Source organism: Chiloscyllium punctatum, chromosome 3 (assembly GCF_047496795.1).
Source record: "Chiloscyllium punctatum isolate Juve2018m chromosome 3, sChiPun1.3, whole genome shotgun sequence".
Lineage (NCBI taxonomy): Eukaryota > Metazoa > Chordata > Chondrichthyes > Orectolobiformes > Hemiscylliidae > Chiloscyllium > Chiloscyllium punctatum.
The window spans coordinates 86,345,580-86,372,782 of NC_092741.1; the positions used below are offsets into that span (position 1 = coordinate 86,345,580).

Genomic DNA, 27,203 nt, shown 5'->3' on the forward strand with positions numbered 1-27,203 from the left:
GCAATACAGATCAGTCTCGCTGTATAGTTCATGGAAGATAGGTAATTGAACAGTTGGTTGAGGGATTTGTGGCTGTGTTTTTAGTTGAAAGTCTTTGTACTGTTTCCCTTTGACAGTGATTGGCAAGCAGCACTCAGACTAAGGGTTTTCTGCTATTTTGTTTCCTTTTGACTGGTTTGTTGGCTAATTGGTTTCAAACACTTGGAAAAATAATTATTTTACCTACAATGCAGAGATGATCATGCTATCATGCACAAATCTTGATGTTATCTAAGAATTGTGCCTCTTCCACAAATATTCAATGGCTGTGTAACCTCTTCCATTATTCCCTTGATAGACCTAAGACAAAGCAAAGCAAAAAGGAGAATGATCACAAACCATCTCAAAAAATCTGATGTGATCATATAGCACTGAACATGGCAAATATCACCAGGTGCCAGGAGTGGTCCTAGCTGGGGAAAATATCATAAAAGAAACCTCAGCAATTGCTGCAGTGTATCTTGCATATGATACATCCTCCTGCCAGTATTTGCTGTTGATGGAGGGAGTGAATGTTCGTGGTAGTTGTTGAAGTGCTGATCAAATAAATTGCTTTATGGTGGGTGGTATTGAGCTCTTTGAATGTTGGTTAAGCTGTACTCCTCCATATCCCTTTCATGTATCTTGTAAATGATGGACAGAAATATGGATGAGTTAGGGAGCCAGGTGGTAAACCTTTTACAACAGACTTCCCATCTCTGATTTGGTCTTTCCATCATAACAACATCTTAATGATGTTTAATTGATACAGAGAGAGTCACTGACAGAAGTCTAATGGACTATCTGGTCAACACAATTCATTCCAAATCAACTTAATAATTGACAGTATCTCTCAGTATCTTGTTTTGTAAATGTTTTACATATTAGGAATATTTATTAAGGGTTACTAATTGTCTTTAACATTGTTTTAAACTCTTGCTTATTATACAATCAATAGTACCAGTTGTGGTTAATCCATTAGGATTAATAGTGTAAATACTTACTATTTAATTGCTTCACGTAAACGCTGTTTATAATGTAAATTAGAAAACTCATGTTGATTCAATGCACACTTATCTGGCAAGTATGCTGATTTGAAGTTAATACACTATACAAATAATTAATGCAAATTTACAACAAATCACAATTAGATCCAATCATCTTCAATTTCCTTCCATTGTTAGGTCAGTTGTCCAACAGTGATTGCACAGAGCCCAGTATCCTTCACAATTGCTCAATCTGGAAGCACTCCAGATCTGGTGCAGAACTTGGACAAAATTCAAGCTCCACTGATATGTCATAAGTAATATTTACTGCACACATGTGCCAGGGAATGACTATTATCTCCAACAAGAGACAATCTAATCCTTTCCCTTAAACATTCAACATCATATTGGGATGGGGTGGAACTGTACCATTGGTTCAGGTGGAGCCCATCCCAATCTGGAACCAGGATTCTAGCAGTAAGGCTAAATAAGGTGGTAGTAAGGACTTTAAAGGGTGGATAATGTGCTCAGAAGAGGTTATTAAAGATTCCAAAACCAGGATAGAACAGAGAGGATAAAAAGGATCAGGAATCTAACTTTGGGCACAGCAGGTAAGGAGACAACTATAAGAAGTAGGGCGGACAACACAGGACTGAGAGTAATGTGTGCAGTATACAAAATAAAGTAAATGATCTTGTACCACAGATTGAAATTAGTTGGTATGATGTTTTGGGCATCACAGACGTGATCAGGGCTGAGAACTAAAGATCCGAGGTCAAGCATCCTATTGAAAGAACAGCAGGGTGGCAGAGTTAGCTTCTTAGTAAGGAAAGAAATTAAATCAATAACAAGGATCAATATAGGGTCAGAGGGCATATAATCTGCCTGAGTAGAGTTGAAGAACTACAAAGGGAAAAAGATCCTGATAGAAGTTATGTCCAGGCCTCCAAGCAATAATCAGGATGTGGGGCAGAAAATAAATCAGGAGATCGAAAACACATGTAAGAAAGGCATGATTGCAATAATCATGAAGGGTTTCAATATGCAGGTGGATTGAGAAAATCAGGTTGATACCAGATTCCAAGAAAAGGAATTTGTGGGAAGTCTGTGATTTATTTTTTGTAGTGGCACAGTCCACAAGAGAACATGGACAGCGCAGTGGCTCAGTGATTAGTTTGCTGCCTCAGTGGCAGGGACCCAGATTCGATTCCAGCCTCTGGTGACTGTGTGGAGTTTGCACGTTCTCCCCATTGTATGGTTTTCCTGTTGGGTGCTCCAGTTTTTTCCCACAATCCAAAGATGTGCAAGCCGGTGAATTGGCCATGCTAAATTGGCCATACTAGTAGTTGCATGAGTCAGGGTAAATATAGGGTAGAGGAATGGGTCTGGGTGGGTTGCTGTTCGGAGTGTCAGTGTGGACTTGTTGGGGCAAAGGGCCTGTTCCTATAGAGTATCTAATCTAGAACAGTCAATTTTGGGATTGGGTATTGAGTCTGACTTAATTAGGGAGTTTATGGTGAAGGAGCCCTTTTGGGGGCACTGACCATAATACAATAGATTTCATCTTGCAGTTTGAGAGGGAGAAGCTAGAAGCTGATGTACTGGTATTATAATTGAGTAAAGGTAACTACAAAGACATGAGAGGAGCTGGCCAGAGTTGATTGGAAAGGGAGCCAAGCAAAGAAGACAGCAGTGCATCAATGGCACGAATTACTGGGGGACATTCAGGAAGCTCAGCAGAAATCCATCCCAAGGAAGAAGAAACCTACTAAAGGAAGATGCAACCATGGCTGACCAGGGAAGTCTGGGACAGCATGAGAGCAAAAGAGAGAACATGCAATGTGGTGAACATTTCTGGGAAGCCAAGGGATTAGGAAGTCTTTAAAAACCAGCTGAGGACATCTTTTTAAAAAAAAAGCAAAAAGGGAGGGAAAAGCTGAAATATGAAGATAAACTAACCAGTAATTGCAAGAGTTTTTTTTAGATAAAAGATGAGAGACAAGAGTGGACATAGGACTGCTGGGAAATACGGCTGGAAAAGTAGTAATGGGGAACAAAGAAATGGCAAAGGAACTGAATAGATACTTTGCATCGGTCCCCACAGTGGAAAACATCAGTAGCGTACTAGAACTTCAAGAGAGTTGGGAATTGAGATGAGTTTAGTGGCCATCACTAAGGAGAAGGTGTTGGGGAAGTTGAAAGGTCTGAAGGTAGATCAACCATCCAGACCAGATGGGTTAGACCGCAGAGTTCTGAAGGCGAAGGCTGAGGAGATTATGGAAGCATGATAGTGAAGTTTCCAGAATCACTGGAAGCAGGGAGAGTCCTAAAGGACTAGAAAATGGCTAGCGTAACACTAATACTAAAGAAGGGAGGGAGGTAGAAGATAGGAAATTATAAGCTGATAAGTCTGATTTCAGTTATTGCAAGATTTTAGCATCCATTATTAAAGATGAGATTATTGTGTACTGGGTCATGCATGGCAAAATAGCACGGCTTCATCAAGGGGTGATCATGCCAGACAAATCTATTACAATTCTTTGAAGATATAATGAACAAGTTGGACAAAGAAGCATTTATGTATGTGAACTATTTGGATTTCTAGAAGGCCTTTAACAAGTCGTCACACAGAAGGTTGCTAAATAAGAGTCCGTGGTATTAGCGACAAAGTTCTAGTACAGTTAGAAGATTGCCTGACTAGCAAAGGCAGGGATTGGAGATAAAGGAGTCTATTCAGGATGTTGACTGGTACCAGTGGATTTCTGCTGGGGTCAGTTTTGGAACCATACCTATTTATGCTGTAATGATCTGAATGAAGAAACTGAGGGCATTGTTGCTAAGTTTGCAGATAACACAAAGATGGATGGGCAGTAGTGTTCTGGAAGTGGGGAGGCTGCAGAAGGACTTGGATAGGCTGAGGGAGAGGGCAAAGAAGTGGCAAATGGAATACAGTGTAGGAAAGCGAGAGTTTTTGCATTTTGATAGGAAGATAGGAAGACTACTTTCTAAATGGATTGGCTAATGATCAGAAGACTGAGAATGGAGATAAGGGAGACGTTTTCAGGATGGCAAGCTGTAACAAGTGGAGTGCCATGGGGATCAGCCAGGGTCACAATTATTTACAATATTTGTAAATGATTGGAAGATAGAACTGAGTATATAGGTTTACAGATGATACAAAAGTGAGAAGGCAAGTGCTGAGGATGATTGAATCTGTAGAGGTTATGCACTTTGGTAAAAAGAATAGTGGAGATGAATATTATTTAAATGAAGAAAGACTGCAGAAATCCACAGCACAGCTGTGGATTTGGGTGTTCTCAAATAAATCATGAGAAGCGAGCATACAAGTTTAGCATGTAATAGGGCAGGAAAATGGAATGTTGGCCTTCACTATATTGAACCCATATTTGGAAGGATTTTCCTATGAGGAGATGTTAAGTAGTTTGGGCTTCTAAGCATTGGAGTTTAGAGGAATTAGAAGCAACCTTACCAAAACATGCAAAGATCCTTGGGGAACTTGACAGGCTAGATGCAGAAATTTTGTTTCCTCCCTGTGAGAAGGTCTCTGACCAGTGGCCAGAGTTCCATAGTCAGGCGTCATCCATTAAAGATAAAGATTAACAGGAATTCAATCCCTTAGAAAGTCATGAATCTGTAATTCTGTACCACAGACAGCTGTTGAGTCTGGATGGGTAAGTACATTCAAGGCTTAAATATATTTTTAATCAGTAAGGGAATCAAGGATTGTAGGTAGAAGGCAGGAAAGTGGAGTTGAGAATGATCAGATTATCCCTGCCCTTATTGAGTGGCAGAGCAGACTCAATGAGCTGAACAACCTGCTTCTGTTTTCCATGTTATGATCTTACAGGGCTCCGAAATGGCATTTGCAAGCACTTGAACTCAAATTGCAAAAATAGCACACAGTGAACAGTTGCTAGCAATCTATACAATAGACAGATTATGATGCCAATGAACGTGTAGTACTGATTTGATTATAGGCTGTGCCTAGTTGAGGCTCAGTGTTCCAGTTAAGTGCCTAACTTAGGCTTGCACAGCAGAACATTCAGTGATAAGAAACCTCTCTCCTGCCAATACTAATTGATGGGATAAAGAATTAATTACAGGTTAGGTAAACTTTTTTCTTGGCTGTTGCATTCATTCTTCAAGCGTTTGGTCTTTTCTGTAGTATTAGGTTGTTAATGTCTGCAAGGAACATAGAGGCAAATGGTGAAGGAGTTTGATCTGGTTTCAAGGCTTCTGTGGATATCATGTGCTCCAACACCCCTGAGGGTGCATCAGAGGCTCTTTGCTTCAAACATGGTATACCTTTGAGGATGAACAGATGGTAAATCAGAGCTGGACAAGTCACTGAAAGGGAGGAGATGGAGGGGGTCAATTGGCAGGGGATCCTCTCCATCCAGAATGTTCAGTGATCAAGTCTATTTTTTTGAATCACAGTGCACAACAGTTACTTGAGGTGTACAATCCAGAGCTTAAGTATCTCCAACATAAGACCTGCTTCTCCATCTTCTGAGGAATGCATTCCCATCTAGCCAGTGTATTTTTTTTTCTTTTCTTAATCTTTTGAACTAAGGCTGGCCTCCCGCATTGTATTTTTTGTAAATTTCAGATCACTACAAACTCAGTTGCGTATGTCCTAACTCTGTCAAAGTTCTGTGCATCTATCACCTTTGCATTTGCTCAGCCACTTTGGTGATAGGTCAAGCAACTGTTCGATTTTAAAATTCTAATCTTTTATTTTCAAACCTTTTCATTGGCTTTATTCCACCTAATTTCTGCAATCTCCTTTATTCCTGTAGTCCTGAAAATGTTCTTTAAATGCTGACCTTTTGATTAGCACTGAGTATAATTGTTATAGTTAGTGGCTATTCACTTAGTTGCCTATGGCATGAAATCTATGATTCATTCCTCACACCTTTGCTCTCCATAAATTATCTTTCCTCTTTGAAGATATTGCTTAAAATTTATCTCTTTTTGCCATCTGTCATAGCTTAACCTTTTGGACTTAATTTTCAATTTTGTTTCATAAGACTCCTGTGTAATGCTCCTATATTTTATTTCTACTACACAAATATAAGTTGTTGCTGTTCATGTTCTTCCAGGCCTGGCACTGGCAACTTCAGTCCTAGGTGTCTGGTCCACTGGTTTCATCATTTATGATGCAACTGGTTTTGTTTCGAACAGGCAGACTGTTTGCTTCTTGCAGTTCCTCTTGTAAACAACAGTGGAAGGGTGGGAACAAATGTGTCTGTTCTCATACAAACATATTGGAACAGGAGTAGGTCATCCAACCATTCAAACCTACCCTTTAGCCCTAAGAAATGTATCTAACTTCTTGAAAACATGCAGAGTTTTAGCCTCACCCACTTTCTTTTTTTTAGATTACTTGCATTTAGATTACTTACATTGTGGAAACAGGCCCTTCAGCCCAACAAGTCCACACTGACCCTCCAAAGAGCAACCCACCCAGACCCATTCCCCTACACCTAACACTACGGTCAATTTAGCATAGCCAATTCACCTAACCTGCACATCTTTGGACTGTGGAAGGAAACCAGAGCACCCGGAGGAAACCCACACAGACACTGGGAGAATGTTCAAACTCCACACAGACAGTTTCTGTGGCAGAGAATTCTACAGGCTCAACACTGTCTGGGTAGAGACATTGCTCCTCATCTCAGTCCTTGATGCCCTACTCAGTATCGTTAGAATGTGATCCATTCTAGACTCCCCAGTTATCTGAATATCCTGTCTCAATTTACCCTGTCTAGACCTGTTAGAATTTTCTAAAGTTTGAATGAGAACACCCCCTCCTTATTCTAATTTCCAGCAAATAAAGTCCGAACCAATTGAGTCTCTTTTTCAGTCGGTTTTGCAATCCCAGGAATCAGTCTGGTAAACCTATGATGCACCCCTCCTTAGCCAGTGCATCTTTCCTCAGAAGCAGATCAAAACTACTTACACCTGTCCAGGTGTGGTCTCACCAAGGCCCTTTTCGATTGCAGCAAGTTACCTCTGCTCCTGTGCCGGAATCCTCTTATTATGAAAGCCAACAGGTCTTTTGCCACCTTCACCATTTTCTGCACCTGCAGGCTTGCTTACTTTCAGTGGCTGGTGTACAAGGACACTCAGATTTCATTGCTCCTTTCCCTTCCTCAATCTATCATCATTCAGATATAATCTGTCGTCTTGGTTTTGCTACCAAAGTGGATAGCTTCATGTTTATTCATATTACATACCATCTGCCATGCGTTTGCTCACTCACTCAACTTGTCCAAATCACTGCATCCTCCTCACAGTTCCACCTCCCACCCAACTTTGTCATCTATAAACTTAGGTCCTCACTGTCACTAGTGAACATTCAGAAAATACTCCATTTTTCCTACTGTTTCCTATCTGCTAACCAATTCTCGATCCATGTCAGTACACTACTCCCAATCCCAGGCACTTTAACTTTGCATACTAATCTCTTCTGTGGGACCTTATCGGATGCCTTCTGAAAGACCAAATCAACCACATCCACTAGGTACCCCTTATTAAGTCTATCGGTTACATCCTCATAAATTTCAAACTGATTTGTCAATCATGATTTCCCTTTTGTAAATCTGTGCTGACTCTGACCAATCCTGTCTTCAAAACACTTAAATTTTTGTAATGGGTCCGGGCATTTTCCCTGTGACTGATGTCATGCTAACCGGTCTATAATTCTCTATTTTCCATCTATTTCTTAAGTAGTGAGGTTACATTGGCTACCCTCCAGCCTGTAGGAACTACTCTGGAATCTGAAAAATTACCACCAATGCATCCATTGTCTCTTGAGTCACATCCTTAGGTTCGTTGGGATGTAAATTAATAAGGCTTGGGAATTTGTCAGTCTTTAATCCCATCATTTACCCCCACACTGTTTCCCTGTCAATATTGATTTTCATCAATTCCTGTCTCTTAATGAACCAAGTGTTTCCCAAAATCTCAGAGATATTACTGTCTCTCTGTATCACATGTTAGTTTAAACTCTCAAGTTCGGTCCAGTGACACTTCTTTAGAACTTGACATCACTGTGCCCAAAACAATAACTCTGCTTTCTCTCCACAGATGTTGCCAGACCTGTGGAGCTTTTCCAGCAATTTGATTTTGTTTTTGATGTATTTCCTATGATTCACCATCAGCAATGACACTGGAGATTTATTTATGGTGAATCTAAAGGTGATATATTGTTTGTCATTGTACAAGTCACAAAAGCATCTGATTTGTTTAATTATATCCTTTAAAACAGCAAGAATCTGTATTTTAATAGGTTGGGAAAGAAACAATCAAAACCAATAAATGTCACATTAGACTTTTCCAAAAGTGTTTTTATAGTGGAAACAGTTAGATGGCTGCCAAAGAGGTGAGCTTTTAAAATATACACACCTAATAGCAGGGTGGTCCTCTGTCCTCTGTTTCAGATAACACCATTGCCAGCATGTGGAAATCTGGTCTGGATAGCTGCTACTGCCTCTAATCCTTTTTTGTGTTGGTATCTAGGGCCTGTCTTATTACCAGTGACAGAGAATAAACTACTGCACATCTTATTTATAGCTTCTTTTGGATAATGAGGTAATTTAGTGCATGATAGTAATGAATAGTTTATATTAACTTGCTTGGCATAATTACTAAGGACTCTTGGGAGTAGTACAGAATGTATCTGCCCCATTCGGGTACTCCTGCAGTGATTACTCAAGAACAGGCCCTTCGGCCCTCGATGCTGCGCCAACCTGTGGACAATTCTCAGCTCGCCACCCTACACTATCCCATCATCATCCATGTGCCAATCCAAAAATTGTTTAAATCTCCGTAATGTGGCTGAGTTAACTACATTGGCAGGTAGGGCATTCCCCGCCCTTATCACTCTGAATAAAGATCCTGCCTCTGGCATCTGTCTTAAATCTATCACTCTTCAATTTGAAGTTATGCCGCCTTCTTTCCAATGAAAACAGACCAAGTCTTTCAGCCTTTCCTCATAAGACCTTCCTTCCAGACCAGGCAACATCCTGGTAAATCTCCTCTGCACCTTTTCCAATGCTTTCACATCCTTCCCAAAATATAGCGACCAGAACTGTACACAATTTTCCAAGTGCGGCTGCACGAGGGTTTTGTATAGTTGTAGCATGATATTGTGGCTCCAGAACTCCATCCCGCTATAAATGAAACCTAACACACCGTATGCCTTCTTCACTGCACTATCAGCCTGGGTGGCAACTTTCGGGGATCTATGTACATGGACTCCAAGATCCCTCTGCACATCCGCACTACCAGAATCTTTCCATTGACCCAGTACTCTGCCTTCCTGTTATTCTTGCCAAAGTGAATCGCCTCCTATTTAGCTGCATTGAACTCCATTTGCCACATCTCAGCCCAATTCTGCAGCTTATCCAAGTCCCCTGCAACCTGTAGCATTCTTCCAAACTGTCCAGTACTCCACTAACCTTAGTTTCATCTGCAAATTTACTAATCCATCCACCTATGCCTGTGTCTAAGTCATTTATAAAAATGACAAACAGCAGTGGTCCCAAAACAGATCCTTGTGGCACACCACTAGTAATTGGACTCCAGGCCAAACATTTTCGATCAATCAGCCCTCGCTGCCTTCTTTCAGAAAGCCAGATTTTATTCCAAACTAAGTCCCCCTCAATCCCATGACTCTGCCTTTTCTCCAACAGCCTACTGTGTGGAACCCTATCAAAGGCTTTACTGAAGTTCATGTGTACTGTGTCAACTCCCCTACCCTCATCTACATGCTTGGTCACCTTCTCAAAAACTCAATGAAGTTTGTGCGACACAGCCTGCCCTTGACACAACCATGTTGACTATCTGAAATCAAATTGTTGCTTGCTGAATGATTATAAATCTTATCTCTTATAATTCTTTCCAAAACCTTTCTTACAAGAGAAGTAAGGCTCACTGGTCTATAATTACCTGGGTCATCTCTCCTGCCCTTCTTGAACAAGGGCACAACATTTGCAATCCTCTGGTACAAAACCACAGACAATGACAACTCAAATTTCAAAGCCAAAGGCTCTGCTAGCTCTTCCCTAGCTTCCCAGAGAATCGTCGGATAAATCCCATCGGTCCCAGCAGGCTTGTCTACTTTCACTCCTTCTAGAATTGATAACACCTCTTCGTAGCTAACCTTGATCCTTTCTAGTCTAATATCTCATATCTCATTCTTCTCTACAATATTCTCCTTTTCCTGAGTGAAATCCGATGAGAAATGTTCGTTTCACACCTCTCCGCTCTCCATAGGGTCCACACTCAATTTCCCACTTCTGTCTTTGACTAACTGTATTCTTACTCGAGTTATCCTATAACATACCTAATAGAAAGCTTTAGGGTTCTCTTTTATTCTATTTGATTAAAGATTGCTTGTGCCCTCTCTTTGCTCTTTCTACCTATGTCGATGGTACCGACAGGGACCACAACTTAGGGCTGGTCACTCTCTCCCTTCAGGACCCCAAAGATATGATCCAAGACATCATGGACCCTGGCACCTGGGAGGCAACACACCAACTGTGAAGCTCGTTTTGTTCCCAACAAACTTTTCATCTGACCCTCTAACTATTGAGTCCCCAATGAGTAACATTCTCTGTGCAACAAGGACAGGCTGTATGCCAGAGACCTGGGCCCCACTGCATAAGCCTGATAACCTCCCCGCTCCCCCCCCCCCCCCTCCCCACCAAACAGTATCCAAGCAATATGAGAATGAATCTGAAAGAAGAACAGAAATTGCTGGAGAAACTAGGCAGGTCTGGCAGTATCAGTGGAGAGAAAAGAGAGTTAATATTCTTCAAAACTGATAGTATCTTCAAAACTGTGGCGTTTATAGTGAAGACGACTGGGTGGAGCACTGAGTAGATGGTGTGAATGATATAACAATTGTGAACAAGAAGAAAGGATTTCCATTTTAATCTATCGGAGAAAGGGGCAGAATTTCTTCAAGGTGAGTATACTTGAAAGAGAGAGAGCAGTGAGTTAAACATTAATATGCTGACTGAACTCAGCAGGTCTGGCAGCAACTTTGGAGAGAAAACAGACTTAAGATGTGGAGTCTGCTGACCTTTCTTAAGAGTTAATTGGAACTAGGAAAAGATGGTATTTATGCTGATAATTATGCTGCTCCTCTCTTCAACATGGATACTGTTGGAGGTGGAAGACCGTTCAGGGAAAGCAGCAGTAGCCAGGTTGGTGGCACTGTGACCGGCTCTGGGGAACAGTGGGAAAGGGTAAAGGTAAACAGGACCTTTATGATAGGAGACTGAGTAGTTCGGAGGACACATAGATTCTGTGACCGCAAACGGGAATCCAGGATGGTGTAGTGCCTCCCAGGTGCCAGTGTCAAGGATGGTTCAGAGCAGTTGTGGAATGTTCTCGGGGGTCGGGGAGGGGAGAGCGGGTGGCAGTGGTTGAGCAGCCGGAAGTCATTGTGCACATTGGCACAAATGACATCGGTAGAAATAGATATGAGGTCCTGCAACAGTGATTATAGAGAGCTAGAAAAAAAGTTTAAAAACAAAGACCTCATTGGTGATAATCTCCGAATTACTTTCAGTGCCACGTGCCAGTGAGGGTAAGAACAGAAGGGTATGGCAGATGAATGTGTGGCCAAAGAATTGGTTCAGGAGGCAGGGATTCAGATTTTTAGTCATTGGGATTTTTTCTGTGTCAAAGGTGACCTGTTCAAGAGGGACAGGTTGTACCTGAACTGGAGGAGAACCAATATCTTGGTGGCCAGTTTTGCTAATGCTGCAAGGGAAGGTTGAAAATAGATTGACAGGGACTACTGGGATCCTTAGCAGCAGGGAGACAAATGCAAGGCTGGAAGGAGATACAGTAATCAGCAATAATAAGTTGAAGAGACTGGTCAGGGTGGAACAAGCTATGCCTGTTGGATTAAATTGCATTTATTTCAGTGCAAGAGGGCCAAGGGGTAAGGCTAATGAACTCAGGGCATGGTTAGATACATGGGACTGGGATATTATAGCCTTGACAGAAAAATGGCTAAGGGAGGGATATGAATGGCAGCTTAATGTGCCAGGGTGCAGGTGCTTTAGGCAGGACAGAGGTGGTGGAAGGAGGGGAAGGGGAGTTGCATTTTTATTAAGGTGAGTGTGACACCAGTAGGTGAAAAAACTGGAGGATCATCCAGTGTGGCTTTGTGGGTGGAGCTAAGAAATAATGGGATGGTGACATTATTGGGGTTGTACTGTTGGCCCCCAAATAGTCAATGGGAATTGGAGGAACAAATATGCAAAGAGATTGAGGAGACTTGCAGGAGCAATTGGGTTGTCATGATAGGGGATTTTAATTTTCCTAACATAGACTGGGACTGCCAGAGCTTTGAGGGCTTAGATGGGATGGAATTTAAGTGCATTCAGGAAAGTTTCCACAAGCAGTAAATAGAGAGCCCTACTTGGGAACGGGTAAAACCCAACTCACCTTGTGGGAAATAGGGTAGGGCAGGTGACAGAGGTGACCCTGGGGGAGCACTTTGGGACCAGTGACCATCGTTCTATTAATTTTAAAATAGTTATGGAGAGGGGCAAAACTCGTCCACAGGTACAAGTTCTACATTGGGGCAAGGAACATTTTGATGGAATTAGACAGGAGCTTGCTGGAATCAACTGGAATAGTCAGGCAGAGGGACCTCTGGTAAGTGGGAGGTCTTTAAAGTGAGATAGCTAAAGTTCAAAGTCTATATGTTCCTATAATTGTGAATGGCAAGGTTGGCAGGAATAGGGAACCCTGGAGATGACTAGATATATTGAGGGTTTGACCAGAAAAAAGGAGGCATGGCTAAGGTACAGGCAGCTGGGATCGTGGGAATCCCTGGAGGTATACAGGGAATACAAAAGCTGACTGAAGAAGGAAATCAGGAGGGTGAAAAGGGGGCATGAGGTGGCCTTGGTCGAGATGATTAGGGTGAATCTAAAGAGGTACTTTACGTATATTAGAGGAAAATGAATAACTAGAGACAGAAAAGGGCCCCTTAAGGACCAAAGTAGATGTGTAGAACCACAGGAGATGGGTGAGGTTCTCAATGAATATTTTTCCTTTGTTTGCCATGGAGAAAGACCTGAAGACTTGGGAAGTTGGGGAAGTTAGTGATGATATCTTGGGGATAGTCTATCTTACAGTAGAGGAGGTGTTGGATGTATTAGAATGTATAAAGGTGGATAAATCTCCTAGTCCTGACCAGATATAACCAAGAGCACTACTAGAGGCTAGAGAAGAAATTGCTGGAGCCCTGGCTGGTATTTTTACATCATTATCCATGGGTAAGGTTCTGGAAGATGGAGGGTAGCAAATGTTGTGTCCTTATTCAAGAAGGGATGCAAAGAACAGCCTGGGAACTATAGACCAGTAAGCATAATATCTATGGTGGGTAAGTTACTTGAGAAGATTGAAGGATAAGATTGAAGGATATATGCATTTGGAAAGACAGGGTTTGATTAGGAATAGTCAGCATTGTTTTGTGCGTGGGAGATTATGCCTCACAAATTTGTTAGAGTTCTTTGTTGAAGTGACTCGGAAGGTTGACAAGGGCAGGGTGGTTGATGCAGTCAGTATGGATTTCGGTGAGGCCTTTGATAAGGTTCTACATGGTAGACTGCTCTGGAAGGTTAGATCATGTGGAATCCAGGGCGAGCTGGCAACTTTGATACTCAATTGGCTTGATGGTAGGAAGTAGAGGGTAATAGTGAAAGGATGCTGATCCGTCTAGATGCTGTGACTTGTGGAGTGCTTCAGGGGTCGGAGCTGGGCTGATTACTGTTTGTTATCTATATCAGTGATTTAGATGAGAATGTCTAAGGCGTGATTAGTAAGTTTGCTGGTGACACTAAAATAGGTGGTATCATGGACAGCGGGGTTCTCAAAAATTGCAGCAGGACCTTGATCAGCTGTGGAAGTGGGCCAAGAAATGGCAAATGGAGTTTAATATAGATAAGTGTGAGAATAGTTAATTAATTTGACTATTTTGGAAAGTCAAATCAAGGTAGGAGTTTCATGGTGAATGGTAGGGCGTTAAGGTGTGTAGTGGAACAGAGGGATCTTGGAGTTCAGGTTTACATTTCTCTGAAAGTGGAGTCACAGTTGAGCATGACATTGAAGAAGGCTTTTGGCACACTGGCCTTCATCAGTCAGGGCACTGAGTGGAGAAGTTGTGAAGTTGTGTTGCAGTTATGCAGGACACTGGTGAGGCGGCACATCGAGTATTGTGTTCAATTTTGGTCACCTTGCTATAGGAAAGATGTTATTTAACTGGAAAGCGTGCAGAAGAAATTTACAAGGATGTTGCCTGTACTCGATGGTCTGAGTTATAGGGACAGGTTGGACAAGCTAGGACTTTTTTTCTTTAGAGCGTAGGAGACTGAGGAGTGATCTTATAGAAGTGTATAAGATCATGAGAGGCATGGATAGGGTGAATGCACTCAGTCTTTTTCCCAGGGTTGGAATCAAGGATTAGAGGGCATCAGTTTAAGGTTAGAGGGGAAAGAATAAAAGGGGACCTGAAGGGCAACCTTTTACACAGGGTGGTATGCATATGGATTGAGCTGCCAGCGGAGTGGTTGAGAGGGGTACATTAACAACATTTAAAAGGCATTTAGACAAATACATGCATAGGAAAACTTTAGAAGGATATGAGCCAAGTGTAGGGAGATGGGGTTAATGTGGATGAACATTGTGGTGAGCATGGACCAGTTTGGGTCAAAAGGACTGTTGCCATGCTGTAGGAATGTATGATGATGACTCTGATTCCTGTTCTAATCTTTCTTCTTGGTCACCATTATGACTTTTATTCTCACCATCTAGACACCCACTCTCCACCCACCCCTGAAAGTCACCTGTCAATAGCATAAATACCACCTCTTCTGAGCTACTATCAGTCCTGCAGAAGAGTCACTGGACTCCATATGTTTACTCAATATTTGCCTTCACAGATGCTGCCTGATCTGCTGTGTATTTGCAGAAATATTAACTCTTTCTGAACCATTAGGTTATGCAACATTCTCAACTCCATGACTCTGCATTAAAAGAACACATTTTGTTGTCCACTGTTCTCTTCACCCCGCCCCCCGCTCCCTGCTCCCCCATGGCAACACACAGTAACGAATCATTCTGACAAGGTAAAAACAATGACTGCAGATGCTGAAAATCAAATACTGGATTAGTGGTGCTGGAAGAGCACAGCAGTTCAGGCAGCATCCAACTGACAGTCGCTGCAATGCCAAGAGCAATGTAACCTTCCATTATGCTTTCCAGGCAGCTCTGTGTAAAGTTCCAGGTCCAGAAAAGTGAAGTGGAGCTCAGTATTGGGTGTCCTTTGGTCCTCACTGTTCAAAAACATTAAATTTATTTCAAATTGATGTATTTGAATTTCTAGGGGCTGCTGTATGAGTTCTACAAATTTCTAGAGTTTGTTTATCTGAGTTACCTGCCAATATTTGGGGGATCTATAGCATGATGATAAACTCCTGTACTCAGTACTCTGGCCAATAAAGGAAAGCATACCAAATGCCACCTTCACTATCCTATCTACCTGCGACTCCACTTGCAAAGAGCTATGAACCTGCACTCCAAGGTGTCTTTGTTCATCAACACTCCCTAGGAACTTACCATTAAGTGTATAAGTCCTGTTACGATTTGCTTTCCCAAATTGCAGCACCTCTCACTTATCTGAATTAAACTCCATCTGCCTATTCTCAGCCCATTGGCCCATCTGGTCCAGATCCTGTTGTAATCTGAGGTAAGTTTCTTCGCTGTCCACTACACTTCCAATTTTGGTGTCCTCTGCAAACTTACTAATTGTACCTCTTATGCTCGCATCCAAATCATTTATGTAAATGTCAAAAAGGAGATGGCCCAGCACCGATCCTTGTGGCACTCCATTGCTCACAGGCCTCCAGTCTGAAAAACAACCCTCCACCACCACCCTCTGCCTTATACCTTTGAGCCAGTTCTGTATCCAAATGGCTAGTTCTCAGTGTATTCCATGAGATCTCACCTTGCTAATCAGTCTCCCAATGGGGAACCTTGTCGATCGCCTTACTGAAGTCCGTATAGATCACATCTACTGCTCTGCCCTCATCAATCTTCTTTGTTACTTCTTCAAAAAACTCAATCAAGTTTGTGAGACATGATTTCCCACACACAAAGCCATGTTGACTATCCTGAATCAGTCCTTGCCTTTCCAAATACATGTACATCCTGCCCCTCAGGATTCCCTCCAACAAATTGCCCACCACTGAGGTCAGGCCCACTGGTCTATAGCTCCCTGTCTTGTATTTACTGCCCTTCTTAAACAATGGCACCACGTTTGCCAACCTCCAGTCTTATGTCACCTCACCTGTGACTATCGATGATACAAATATCTCCGCAAGAGGCCCAGCAATCACTTCTCTAGCTTCCCACAGAGTTCTCTGGTACACCTGATCAGGTCCTGGGGATTTATCTACTTTTACCCGTTTCAAGACATCCAGCATTTCTTCCTCTGTAATATGGACATTTTGCAAGATGTCACCATCTATTTCCCTACAGTCTATATCTTTCATATCCTTTTCCACAGTAAATACTGATGCAAAATACTCATTTAGTATCTCCCCCATTTTCTGTGGCTCCACACAAAGACCGCCTTGCTGATCTTTGATGGTCCCTATTCTCTCCCTAGTTACCCTTTTGTCCTTAATATATTTGTAAAAACCCTTTGGATTCTCCTTAATTCTGTATGCCAACGCTATCTCATGTCCCCTTTTTGCCGTCCTGATTTCCCTCTTAAGTATACTCCTACTGTCTTTATACTCTTCCCAGGATTCACTCGATCTCTCCTATCTATACCTGACATATGCTTCCTTCTTTTTCTTAACCAAACCCTCAATTTCTTTAGTCATCCAGCACTCCCTATACCTACCAGCCTTCCCTTTCACTCTGACAGGAATATACTTTCTCTGGATTCTTGTTATCTTATTTCTGAAGGCTTCCCATTTTCCAGCCGCCCCTTAACGTGCGAACATCTGCCTCCAATCAGCTTTCGAAAGTACTTGCCTAATGCCGTCAAAATTGGCCTTTCTCCAATTTAGAACTTCAACTTTTAGATCTGGTCTATCCTTTTCAATCACTATTTTAAAACAAATAGAATAATGGTTGCTGGCCCCAAAGTGCTCTCCCACTGACACCTCAGTCACCTGCCCTGCCTTATTTCCCAAGAATAGGTCCAGTTTTGCATCTTCTCTAGTAGGTACATCCATATCCACATCCACATTTCCCTGCCAAATCTGTGGTTCTTCCTTCAAAGGAAGTGAGGAGACTGATACCCATTAACAGCGCTCTCCACCACTCCAGACTATTTTTTTTGCTGCTATAGGACAAAGGTAGGGATTAAGGATGATTAGGTTGCAAGAGAGTTAGTGGTAATGCATGAGAAATGGTGAGGTGTCCACAGTGAGTGAGTAGCAAGTGCAAAGTGCAGTTTTGGAGGATGAGGTGGGTGAGAGCACATGATCATGCATGTCATGCTATATAATCCATGAACCTTGGTGTGATGTGTGAACATTGGCAGAGTTAGAGGGGGTAGCGGTCTTAAGAGTCTGAGGCAGCAGGGGTAACACTTATCCTTGTGAAATGCAGAAGACCGTTGGCCTCAAAGAACTGCTGCAAGTCCCATTTTCATTGAGACACAACACTAATGCATGTTGCATTCTGTGTCCCAGTGTTTTATAGTGTGGTCTTTTCTGGATATCCACTGAGAATATTGCTGTCCTACACTCCATCCACCAACACTTCCATCTCCCTATCTGCTAAGTGGGAGGCTAGCTTGTCTTTCTTAAGAGCAATATCTTCAGTGATCATGCACAAATGTGTGAGGGGTGATTCATGGCTTGCAATACTTGAAGTACTATGCAGCTAAGGTTTAAAATGGCACCAGAAACATGTAAGACTGAAGGTACTGTCAAGCATTTCTATTTCTCCATCATGCACTTTCCCCGAGACATGCCAAATAGGCTGGCTGTGTAATTAATGAAATGAAGAGTAGAAGATTGTGTGAGAAAATTCACTTTGGGTCATGTTGGAACAGGTACCATGAAATTCACTAATCAACACAAATTAAATAGAAAGATTCTGCCCATAACCTGTTGTTTTTGTCCACTTCCACGACTAAAACCTCCAGTGCTGCAGATGTGAAGTTAGGAACCATTTTTCTTTCCTTTGGTGATTCATTTGTGTAGCCCCTGTTTGACATCACTGTCAAAATATGCAGTTAGCAGTATCAACCTTTCACTGATTGTTTTTTTTAAAATAGAGCATACTGCCTTTAAGAGGAGCGGTTTAGCTGCATCATATGAGATAAACAAATGTTGTGTTGAATTGGCCCTGCTGAGATGGCAGATAGTCAGCAGGATTAGCCCACTTGGATCCATGATGTAATTAGATAAATGAACAAGCTGCAGCAACATGAAAATGATCAGATGATCTATTTATTGTGATAAAGACAAAGTGCTGGAGAAATGCATCTGGCAGCATCTATGTAAAGACAGAAAAGCAGAAATCATTTGAGTCTGAGATGATGCTCATTCAGAACTGGAAGTGCTGTTGACCAAGGGAGAAGAGGAGCAATTGGAACAGATAGTGAAGGTGCTCAGAGCAAAAGGTTAAGTGCAAAAAGCTAGAATACTGCAAAAGACAATACAAGATGAAGGAATAGTAATTCATTTTCTACTTGGGCCCACTACAGTCTTTTAGACACAGTATTCTGCTCAACAAATTCAAACCATGAATTCTGTCCTGATTTTTGATATAAGACAACCTGCCCACCTGTCAGTCTTGCTTCTATAAGCTTTCTCTCTATATATCTTTTCAACTGCCATTAGCACACCCTTTGTGTATTGCTCTGGACACTTTTTTTCCATCTTTTCCACTTGCTTCTTCCACTCCGCTTTTCAATAGCATAACACAATCACTTTTAGCCTTTATTTCTGGAGAAGAGTCATATCAAAACATAAAATCCGTTTTGCTCCTCACAGATGCTTACAGAATGCTAAGTTTCTCCAGTGCTTTCTGCTTTTGTTTCAGATCTCCAATATCCACAATTTTTTTCTATCTTAGTGTTTTGTTTGTGATTTTGACTGAGGATTTGTGTTTCGCCTGCCTCCAATGGTATTAATCACAAGTAGAGTCATTGACTTTTCACAGTATGGAAACAGTGCTTTTGGTCCATCATATCCATGCAAGGGTCATCAAATATCTGTCTATACTAAACCCATTTTCCAGCCCTTGGCTGATGGCCTTGTATGCTATGACATTTCAAGCACTCATCTAAATAGTTCTTAAATGACTTAAGGGTCCCTGCCTCTACCACCCTCTAGGCACTGAGTTCAAGATACTCACAAGCCTTTTTGTGGCCCTCAGAACATAAAGCTCAATTAGATCCTCTCCTCAGCCTTCTCTGCTCTTAGAAGAATAATGTCTTGTAAATTTGCTTCATAAATGAATCGCTGAAAGGCAGGCTGATCGTTGCACGAGACATGGTGAACCTCCTCTGCACAATCTAATCCGTACTACAGATCAGAACTGCACCAAGATGTGGCCTAACTAATGTTATATACAGTGATGTCATAACCTCCTTGCACTTTTATTCAATGTCTTGACTCACAAGGGCAAGTATCTCTTGTGCTGCTTTAACTGATTCATCCACCTGCCCTTCTGCCATCAAGGATCTGTGGTCATGCACACAAAGGTTGTTGTGATCCACTGTTCTTGGTAGGGTCTTACCAATCAATGTATACCTCCTTGCTTTGTTAGTCCTCCAAAAATGCAACACTCTACATTTTTCAAGATTAAATTCCATCTGCTTCTGTCCAACCCACCTAACCAGCTTATTTATATTGTTTTGCGGTTTACGTCTTCCTTCTTCATTATCTACAAAACCACCAATTTTTATGTCATCTGCAGACTTACTGATCATACCTGTTTATATTCAGGTCTAGATCATTGACGTACACAACAAACATCAAAGGGCACAGCATCATACCCTGCAGTACAGCACTGGACACAGACTTCCAGTCACAAAAGCACCCTTTGCCTTCTGCCAGTAAACCAATTTTGGATCCAATTTGCCAAACTGTCCTGAATTTTATGATCTGTTAGCTTCTTAACTAGTGTACTATACAAGAGCCTTACTGAAGTTGATGTAGGCTACATCAACTTCACTCCCCTCGTCTACATACCTCATCACTACTCAAAAAACATTCAGATTTATTAGACGGAATCTCCCACCTATTAAGTCCTACCAAGTATTCTTGATTGATTTTTTGCAATTCCAAGTGGAGATTAATTCTGTTCTACAGAATTTGTTTCCATTAGTTTCCCTACCACACATTGATCAGATTATTGATTAGATCAGATTCCCTACAGTGTGGAAACAGGTCCTTCAGCCCAACCAGTCCACACCGACCCTCCGAACAGTAATCCACCCGGACCCATTTCCCTCTGACTAATGCACCTCACACTATGGGCAATTTACCATGGGCAATTGACCATGGGCAATCTTAGACACTGTACCTGAAAATGGTCTGAATTCAATTTTTTGCCTAAATGTGTCATTCAGTTGCTGAGAAACTAAAATTATGCATTGTTAATTATGAATGAATCTGGCTTGATATATACAGTGAAAGGTTTAATTGCATGAGTCCTTTTTCGCTGCATTACCAAAAGAAATCATTACTTAGCATTGCTGTTAATACGTCCAGAGATTTTTTTTTAATGGAGACAGCAAATTAGAATTATGAAACATTTTTTGCCTTGGTGTTTTTATCTTTGTGACCACTGAAATTGAATATTCCTGAGGGAAGACATTAACCTGTTGGTATTGTATGAGGGTAGTAAATCACTGGATATTTTAATATATTAGAAAATTAAAATAATGTAGAAAAGCTCTTGTTTCCATGGAGGACTATTGTCTATGATTATATCTACAAATATAGTAATAAAAAAGTACTCCAGCTAATGCACTGTGCTAGAGTTTTGTGGACAAACTAAAAATGACATTTAATGCTAAGTGAATGTACAGAAGGAAGCAAACACAACATAGTGCTCGTGAGAGTAGTATTTGCACCAAAAGCCAATGCTGCTGCTGGTTGTTAATTATGAAAGTTGAGGGTATTCACTTGTGATGTCATTATAATTTTACACAAGTGATACTTGTTTCACTGAGTCATCTACTATTAACCCTCTAAATGAAAAGATTTACCTTTAAAGTCACATTCCAGGACTTAAAAAAATTTATACTGACAACTCAGTGCTGGACTGAGCAAATGCTGCACTGTTGAAGATGTCATTTTACAGGTGAGCTGTTCAACCAAGGCCCCATCTGCCCTCTAAGGCATTAACAACCCTGTGTCACTATTTCAAAGAAGAACAGGAAAGTTATCCTCCATTTCCTGGTCAGTAGCATTCAGATAACACTGCAACAAACCTGAATACATTGTTATTTCACATTATTGTTCATTGAAGCTTTGAGTGCAAATTGGTGCTTTTCCTACATTTACTGCAATGACTATGCTTCAAATATACTTAATTAACTGGGATATTTTGAAACATTTGATGATTGAAGACTAGTCTCAGTCTTCCCTTTCATATTTTGATATTGCAAATGGAATGAAATTTAAAATGTTTGACTCAGAACAAGTTGATTATAAAATGATTGGTTCCAGAAAATTATCTGAAGAAGGATTAAATAATTTGGAGTTAAAATTATAAAAAGGAATAAATCTTCAGACTAATCTAAAAACTTTAAAATGTAAAATAGCAATAGATTTAATTGATAGTTAAATTTAGACAGTAATGAAAGTTTGAGACAAAGGTGAACTAATTATTACAAACTAATGGAACAAATAAAGTGTTTCTTTATCAGGACCTCTGTTTAATATGAATTGAGTTCTTTTGCTATTAAGACTTCTGTTTTCAGATAAACCAAATTTTTGGAGTACGGGTTTGAAGTATCAGGGTTTGACTAGACGAACTGTTTCTTATGGGTCAGTAAATTGTGGGCTCAGGATAGACGTGAGCACATGTTCTAAGTAAGCTGACATTTGGTATTGCAGCAGATTATTGGAGATCCTGTCTTTCACCTTAGATATCTGCCTGTTTGGATGATTTTAAAAGATCCAAAGTGAAAGGTATGAACAGATGATCGACTCATATGTTATTCAACCTAGTGTGCAGAATTGGCTATTGTATTTTGTGATAAAGTGTATCTCTAATTGAGTTTCATTATTGTGCTTGTGCAGTTGAGAACTTCAGAATTGCAGTAAAGCATCTTGGACGGGAAAATCTGCACGGTGTTCTGGATTTTTTTTTTCAGGAAACTATTTAAACATCTCAATTTTCATGGATAACCAAATAAGTATACAAATAAACCTATTTTTTTAAACTGAAGTATTGCAGTATGTTTTACTGCAGGGAATAGAGTTAATATCTGCCATGTGTTAATTTCTTGGTTGAATGCTTTACTTACCTTCTGTTAGCCAAGGTTGCTTCTGGAAGCAGAACAATCTTCACTATAATTGCCAATATTCCAGGTGACAAAGCTGAAGGACAGTGCTGGATTTTTCATCGCTCCAGGGCACTAACTCCATGTGAAAGCAATTTGGAAGTGTGATCTGTCACCAGAGAAAATAAGCTGCGCTCTGAAATGCCTGCCATTCTGATCAACTAATTATAGATGAATGTACCGAGCCTTGTGTGCAATATTTAAGGCAAAGATTTGATGAGTTCTTCATAAAATGTAATGTGCTGTCTCATTTGGGTAAGTATATATACCAAAAGACACAATCTTCTGAGAAGACTGTTGTGCCATACTTTACCACAGTTTGGTGTAACATTTCAATTTTAAGACAGTACTGCTTTTTTGTTTAGGAAATGAAAAATCTTGACATATTTTCCCAGGAAGTTCAACTTGGCTGCAAGACTTAACAATTAAGCCCCTGAAAGGATTTGAAAACATTGGAATGGTTAGAAACTTAATGTTGTAGCTTCATTAAAAGGCTTTCGTTATTAAAGGTATAATCTATGAATTAGTGCATTTCTGTTCTGTTCACCGAGTATTCAGCATTAGGAAAGCTATGCAAGCAACAGAGAATATAGGGTCTAAATTCCTGCAAACAAAGAGCATAATTTCAATTATGTACTTGAATGTAAAGGCACAAAGACCAAAGTAACCTTGTCTTTGGATGTAATCAAAATAAATCAGTTCAACTGTAGTTGTCAATAATGTTGCCCAAATCAGCTTACCTGCTGGGTGTCTCTGAATTTTGACCTGTACTTAGAGATGATGTCTGTGATCAAGATTAATGGACAATTGATGGGAATCTGCTTTTGTTTTGTGGTGTTAGGGTAACGACTTCTGTTCATTTCCGACATGATAAGATATTACTTTCTGGGTGATTTCACCTTTTGCAACAAGCCTTGATTGATCTGTTTAATGATCTTGAGTTAATTTTCTGGAAATGACAGTGAACGCTTACATATGGGAAAACTTAACTAAGCCGAAGTCTGGGTCTGATGCATTAGCTGAGCTGTCATTTAAATTGGATACAGGTTTCTGAATTCCAAAATTTCTCATAGTTGTGTGCATTTTAGATTCATAATAATGTTAAATTTAGATCTCTTAAGAATGCTTACTTTATCATCTGTCAATTATATTTATTCACTGCAATGTTTAATGACATATTTAAACTTTGAACACAACTAACATAATTATAGTTATAGATGTTAATTTCATTTGTTCAAATTATCTGTTTTCAATATTCATTCACTTTTATAAAGTCAGAATACAGGTATTCTGTATGGGATTGTCTGAAGGACAGGACACAAACTAATGGTTAACAGATATTTTGCGTACTGGAAGGAGGTTTGTAATAGAATTCCACAGGGGTCAGTTTTGGAACTCTAGCTCTTCCTGACATATGATAACAATCTAGACTTCGGTGCGCAAGGGTCAATGTCTAATTTTGCAAATTATATACAACCTGGAAGCATTGTCCATTTAATAATGTTTTTTCATTGTAAAACTGCAAAAGGTCAAGTTGTTAGAGATAGAAAATAAGTGGGAGATGAATTTCATTGCAGAGAAGTGAGAGTTGATACATTTTGATAGAACATTGAAAGACAGGATGATAAAGGTGTGTAAGTGCAGAAAGACTTGGGTGTATATATGCTGAGGTCATTAAAGGTGACAGGACAGCTACAATTAACAGGTAATTAATCCTATGGTATCTTAGGCTTTAACTGAACCATAGAATAAAAGGACAAGAAAATTAAACTGAACTTGTATAAAATACTAGTTTGACCTCAGCCGAGGTATGGTATACAGTTGTTGGTGTCACTGTATGAGAAGAATGTGAACATTGAAGAGAGTTCAGAAGAGATTTTGAGAATGGTCCTTTGGATGAGACACTTCAGTAATGATAGATTGGAGGAGTTGGGACTGTTTTCAATGGAGAGATCTAAGGGTGATTTGATAGGAGTTTTCAAAATCATGGGGTTGAAAAGGGTAGACAGAAACTGTTCTCCTAAAAGCTTAAAGAATGAGGGGGCATAGATTTGAGGTAATTTATAAAATATGCAAATGCAATGTGAGAAAAATGTTTTCCACGCAGTAAGTCACTGGGGTTTTGAACACACTGCCTGAAAGTTTGGTGCAGTCTGGTTCAAGTGAGGCATTCAAAAGGACGTCATATAATAATTTAATAGAAACAATATTCTGGATTATTGGATAAAGTTAGAAGAATGACATGCAGACAAATCAACTAGCAGAAAGTGAGGACTGCAGATGCTGGAGATCAGTGCTTAAAAATGTGTTGCTGGAAAAGCGCAGCAGGTCAGGCAGCATCAAAGGAGAAGGAGAATCGACGTTTCGGGCATAAGCCTTCCTGAAGAAGGGCTTATGCCCGAAACGTCAATTCCCTTCTCCTTTGATGCTGCCTGACCTGCTGAGCTTTTCCAGCAATGCATTTTTAATGCAGACATAAATGCTCATTTTGAGATTCAGGCCAAATGGTTGTCTTTTGTAACATAATAATTCTGTCACTCTGACTCCATCTCCCATATTTATACATTCTACTCTTCAGCCCTCGAAGTGTTCCCAAATGTATTTCTACAGGACTCTCAGTATTCCTTTTATCATCTTTTTCCCATCATTGAAGGCAGGATTTCTGATGAAGGGCTTTTGCCTGAAACATCGATTCTCCTGCTCCTCGGATGCTGCCTGACCTGTGCTTTTCCAGTAACACACTGTCAACTCTAATCTCCAGCATTTGCAGTCCTCCCTTTTGCCATGTATTACGACAGTTGTGTAGTGCCTTGGTTAGACCGCACCTAATGTACTGCATGTGCTTTTGGTCTTCCTACCGAACAAAAGATACTTGCTATGGATGGGGTGCAACATAGTTCACTAGGTGATACCAGGGATGACAGCATTGTTGTATGAGGACAGATTGGTTTGACTAGGCCTGTATTTACTTGAGTTCAGAAAGATGCAAGGGGATTGATTGAAATGTATAAAATTCTAACAGCTGGTCAGACTAGATGCAGGATGAATGCTTTCTCTGGCTTTTGGAGTCTAGAACTGGGGTCACAGTCTCAGATTATGGGGTCGACTGTAGGACTGAGATGTGGAAAATCTTCATTCAAAAGGTAGTGAACCTATGGAGTTCTACTATAGAAGGTTGTGAAAGTCCAGAAAGTAAGAACAAAATTGATAAATGTTTTAGACATTCAGGTTGTCGAGGTTTATGGGGAAAAAGCAGGAATATGGTATCGAGATAGAGCATCAGCTGTGATCATATTGAATTACAGAACAGGCTCAAAGGGCTGAATAGCTGACCCAAACTCCTATTTTCTATGTTTCTATCTGGTAGTCTCTGTTCTGATGACCTCTGTGGTCCAGCACCTGCAATATCTGCAGTTTTCCATGTAGTGGCTCTGCATGGACCTTTGTCCAGAACATGTTTTGTTTAGGATCTGTAAATCCTGTTTTCTTTTGTGTTCAATTGGAAAATGTTTCATTCAGTAGGCATGTCAAGGTGGGTCTTTGCTTTTCAAGTGTTTATGCATTGAACAAACTTGACCTTCTGTGATCTGGCAAAGGCCTAGACACTGAGTCTGCTGGGTCAGAGAGTTGTCTGTAGTAACTGGTGTATGAATTGTTTCACTGTCAAGTTTAAAATTGAACAGTTTAGAATTTGTTTCCTCGAATATACGGCAGAATGAGCAGAAAGTACAAGGCATGAACACAGTTTCAAATTAATGAAAGGTAAAATTTGAACTGATATTTCAAAATCCAGACTAAATTCACAAATTTCAAGCATAAAATGTTTTTGCTGACAGGACTAAACATGAATTCAGATAGCACTAGAATGAGCTGCCCATGTGGCATGACAATGTTATGGGGTACCTTTATTAATAAACCATTTCCATGTTTGCCAGTTAAGAACAGTGGGTGGGTTAGAAGGTCAGCAAAAGGCCCCAAAGCACAACTTCACTGAGAGAGGTTTTTTTACTGCGGCAGATAAAAACTGCAAGCAGCTTCAAACTGAAGATATAAAAATAGTGAATGGTCATTGTTGAGAGATCGTCTTTGTGGAGGGGAAGCCTATATTGGTGAAATTGAGAGGAAATGGGTGATGTCTTCCAGGTAGGTTCTGGGTTCTGCCCTCAATGGTCCCAATGTTAGCGAGATCCTGATGGTATCAGGAGCTTGTCACCAGTTAGACCTTTAAGTGGCGATCCACTGTTACCAGGTTGATATCTACTGCCACATTGGTATCACCTGTGGCAATAATGCTGGGGAAAAGGATACTCATTTCAGTTCCTCAATGCACAACTTCAAACTTTTGTTCTTATTCCATTACTAATTCTGCTGATGAGTTTCTATGTATGACCTCGTGTCAAAATTAGTATTTTAAAACATGCTTAGCTTGTCATTTTTAATCAAATGAGGCATAAGGAACAATTTTGGTCAAATTTCTGCTGACGTGATTGCAAAAATGCAAACAAGTGAATCAAACCCCTCCGGTCTACTCGGTTGTGCAATAAAGCAATAGCTGATCTGATTTATTGACATTCTCCCCTCACATGCATTAACCTTTC

General features: G+C 40.6%; 1 protein-coding gene across 5 annotated transcripts in view; it reads left to right on the forward strand.

Moving 5' to 3' along the window:
- Positions 1–27,203, forward strand: part of nkain2 (sodium/potassium transporting ATPase interacting 2) — a 512,436-nt gene that overhangs the window by 40,896 nt on the left and 444,337 nt on the right. The window contains exon 1 of one of the 5 annotated variants that reach the window (XM_072555973.1): positions 22,786–22,860. The exons of the other annotated variants lie outside the window; for them this stretch is intronic. Within the exon in view, the coding sequence (XP_072412074.1) occupies positions 22,843–22,860 (18 nt within the window). The 5' untranslated portion in view covers positions 22,786–22,842. Of the gene's footprint in view, positions 1–22,785; positions 22,861–27,203 lie in introns of those variants that run through there. 5 annotated transcript variants of the gene reach the window in all.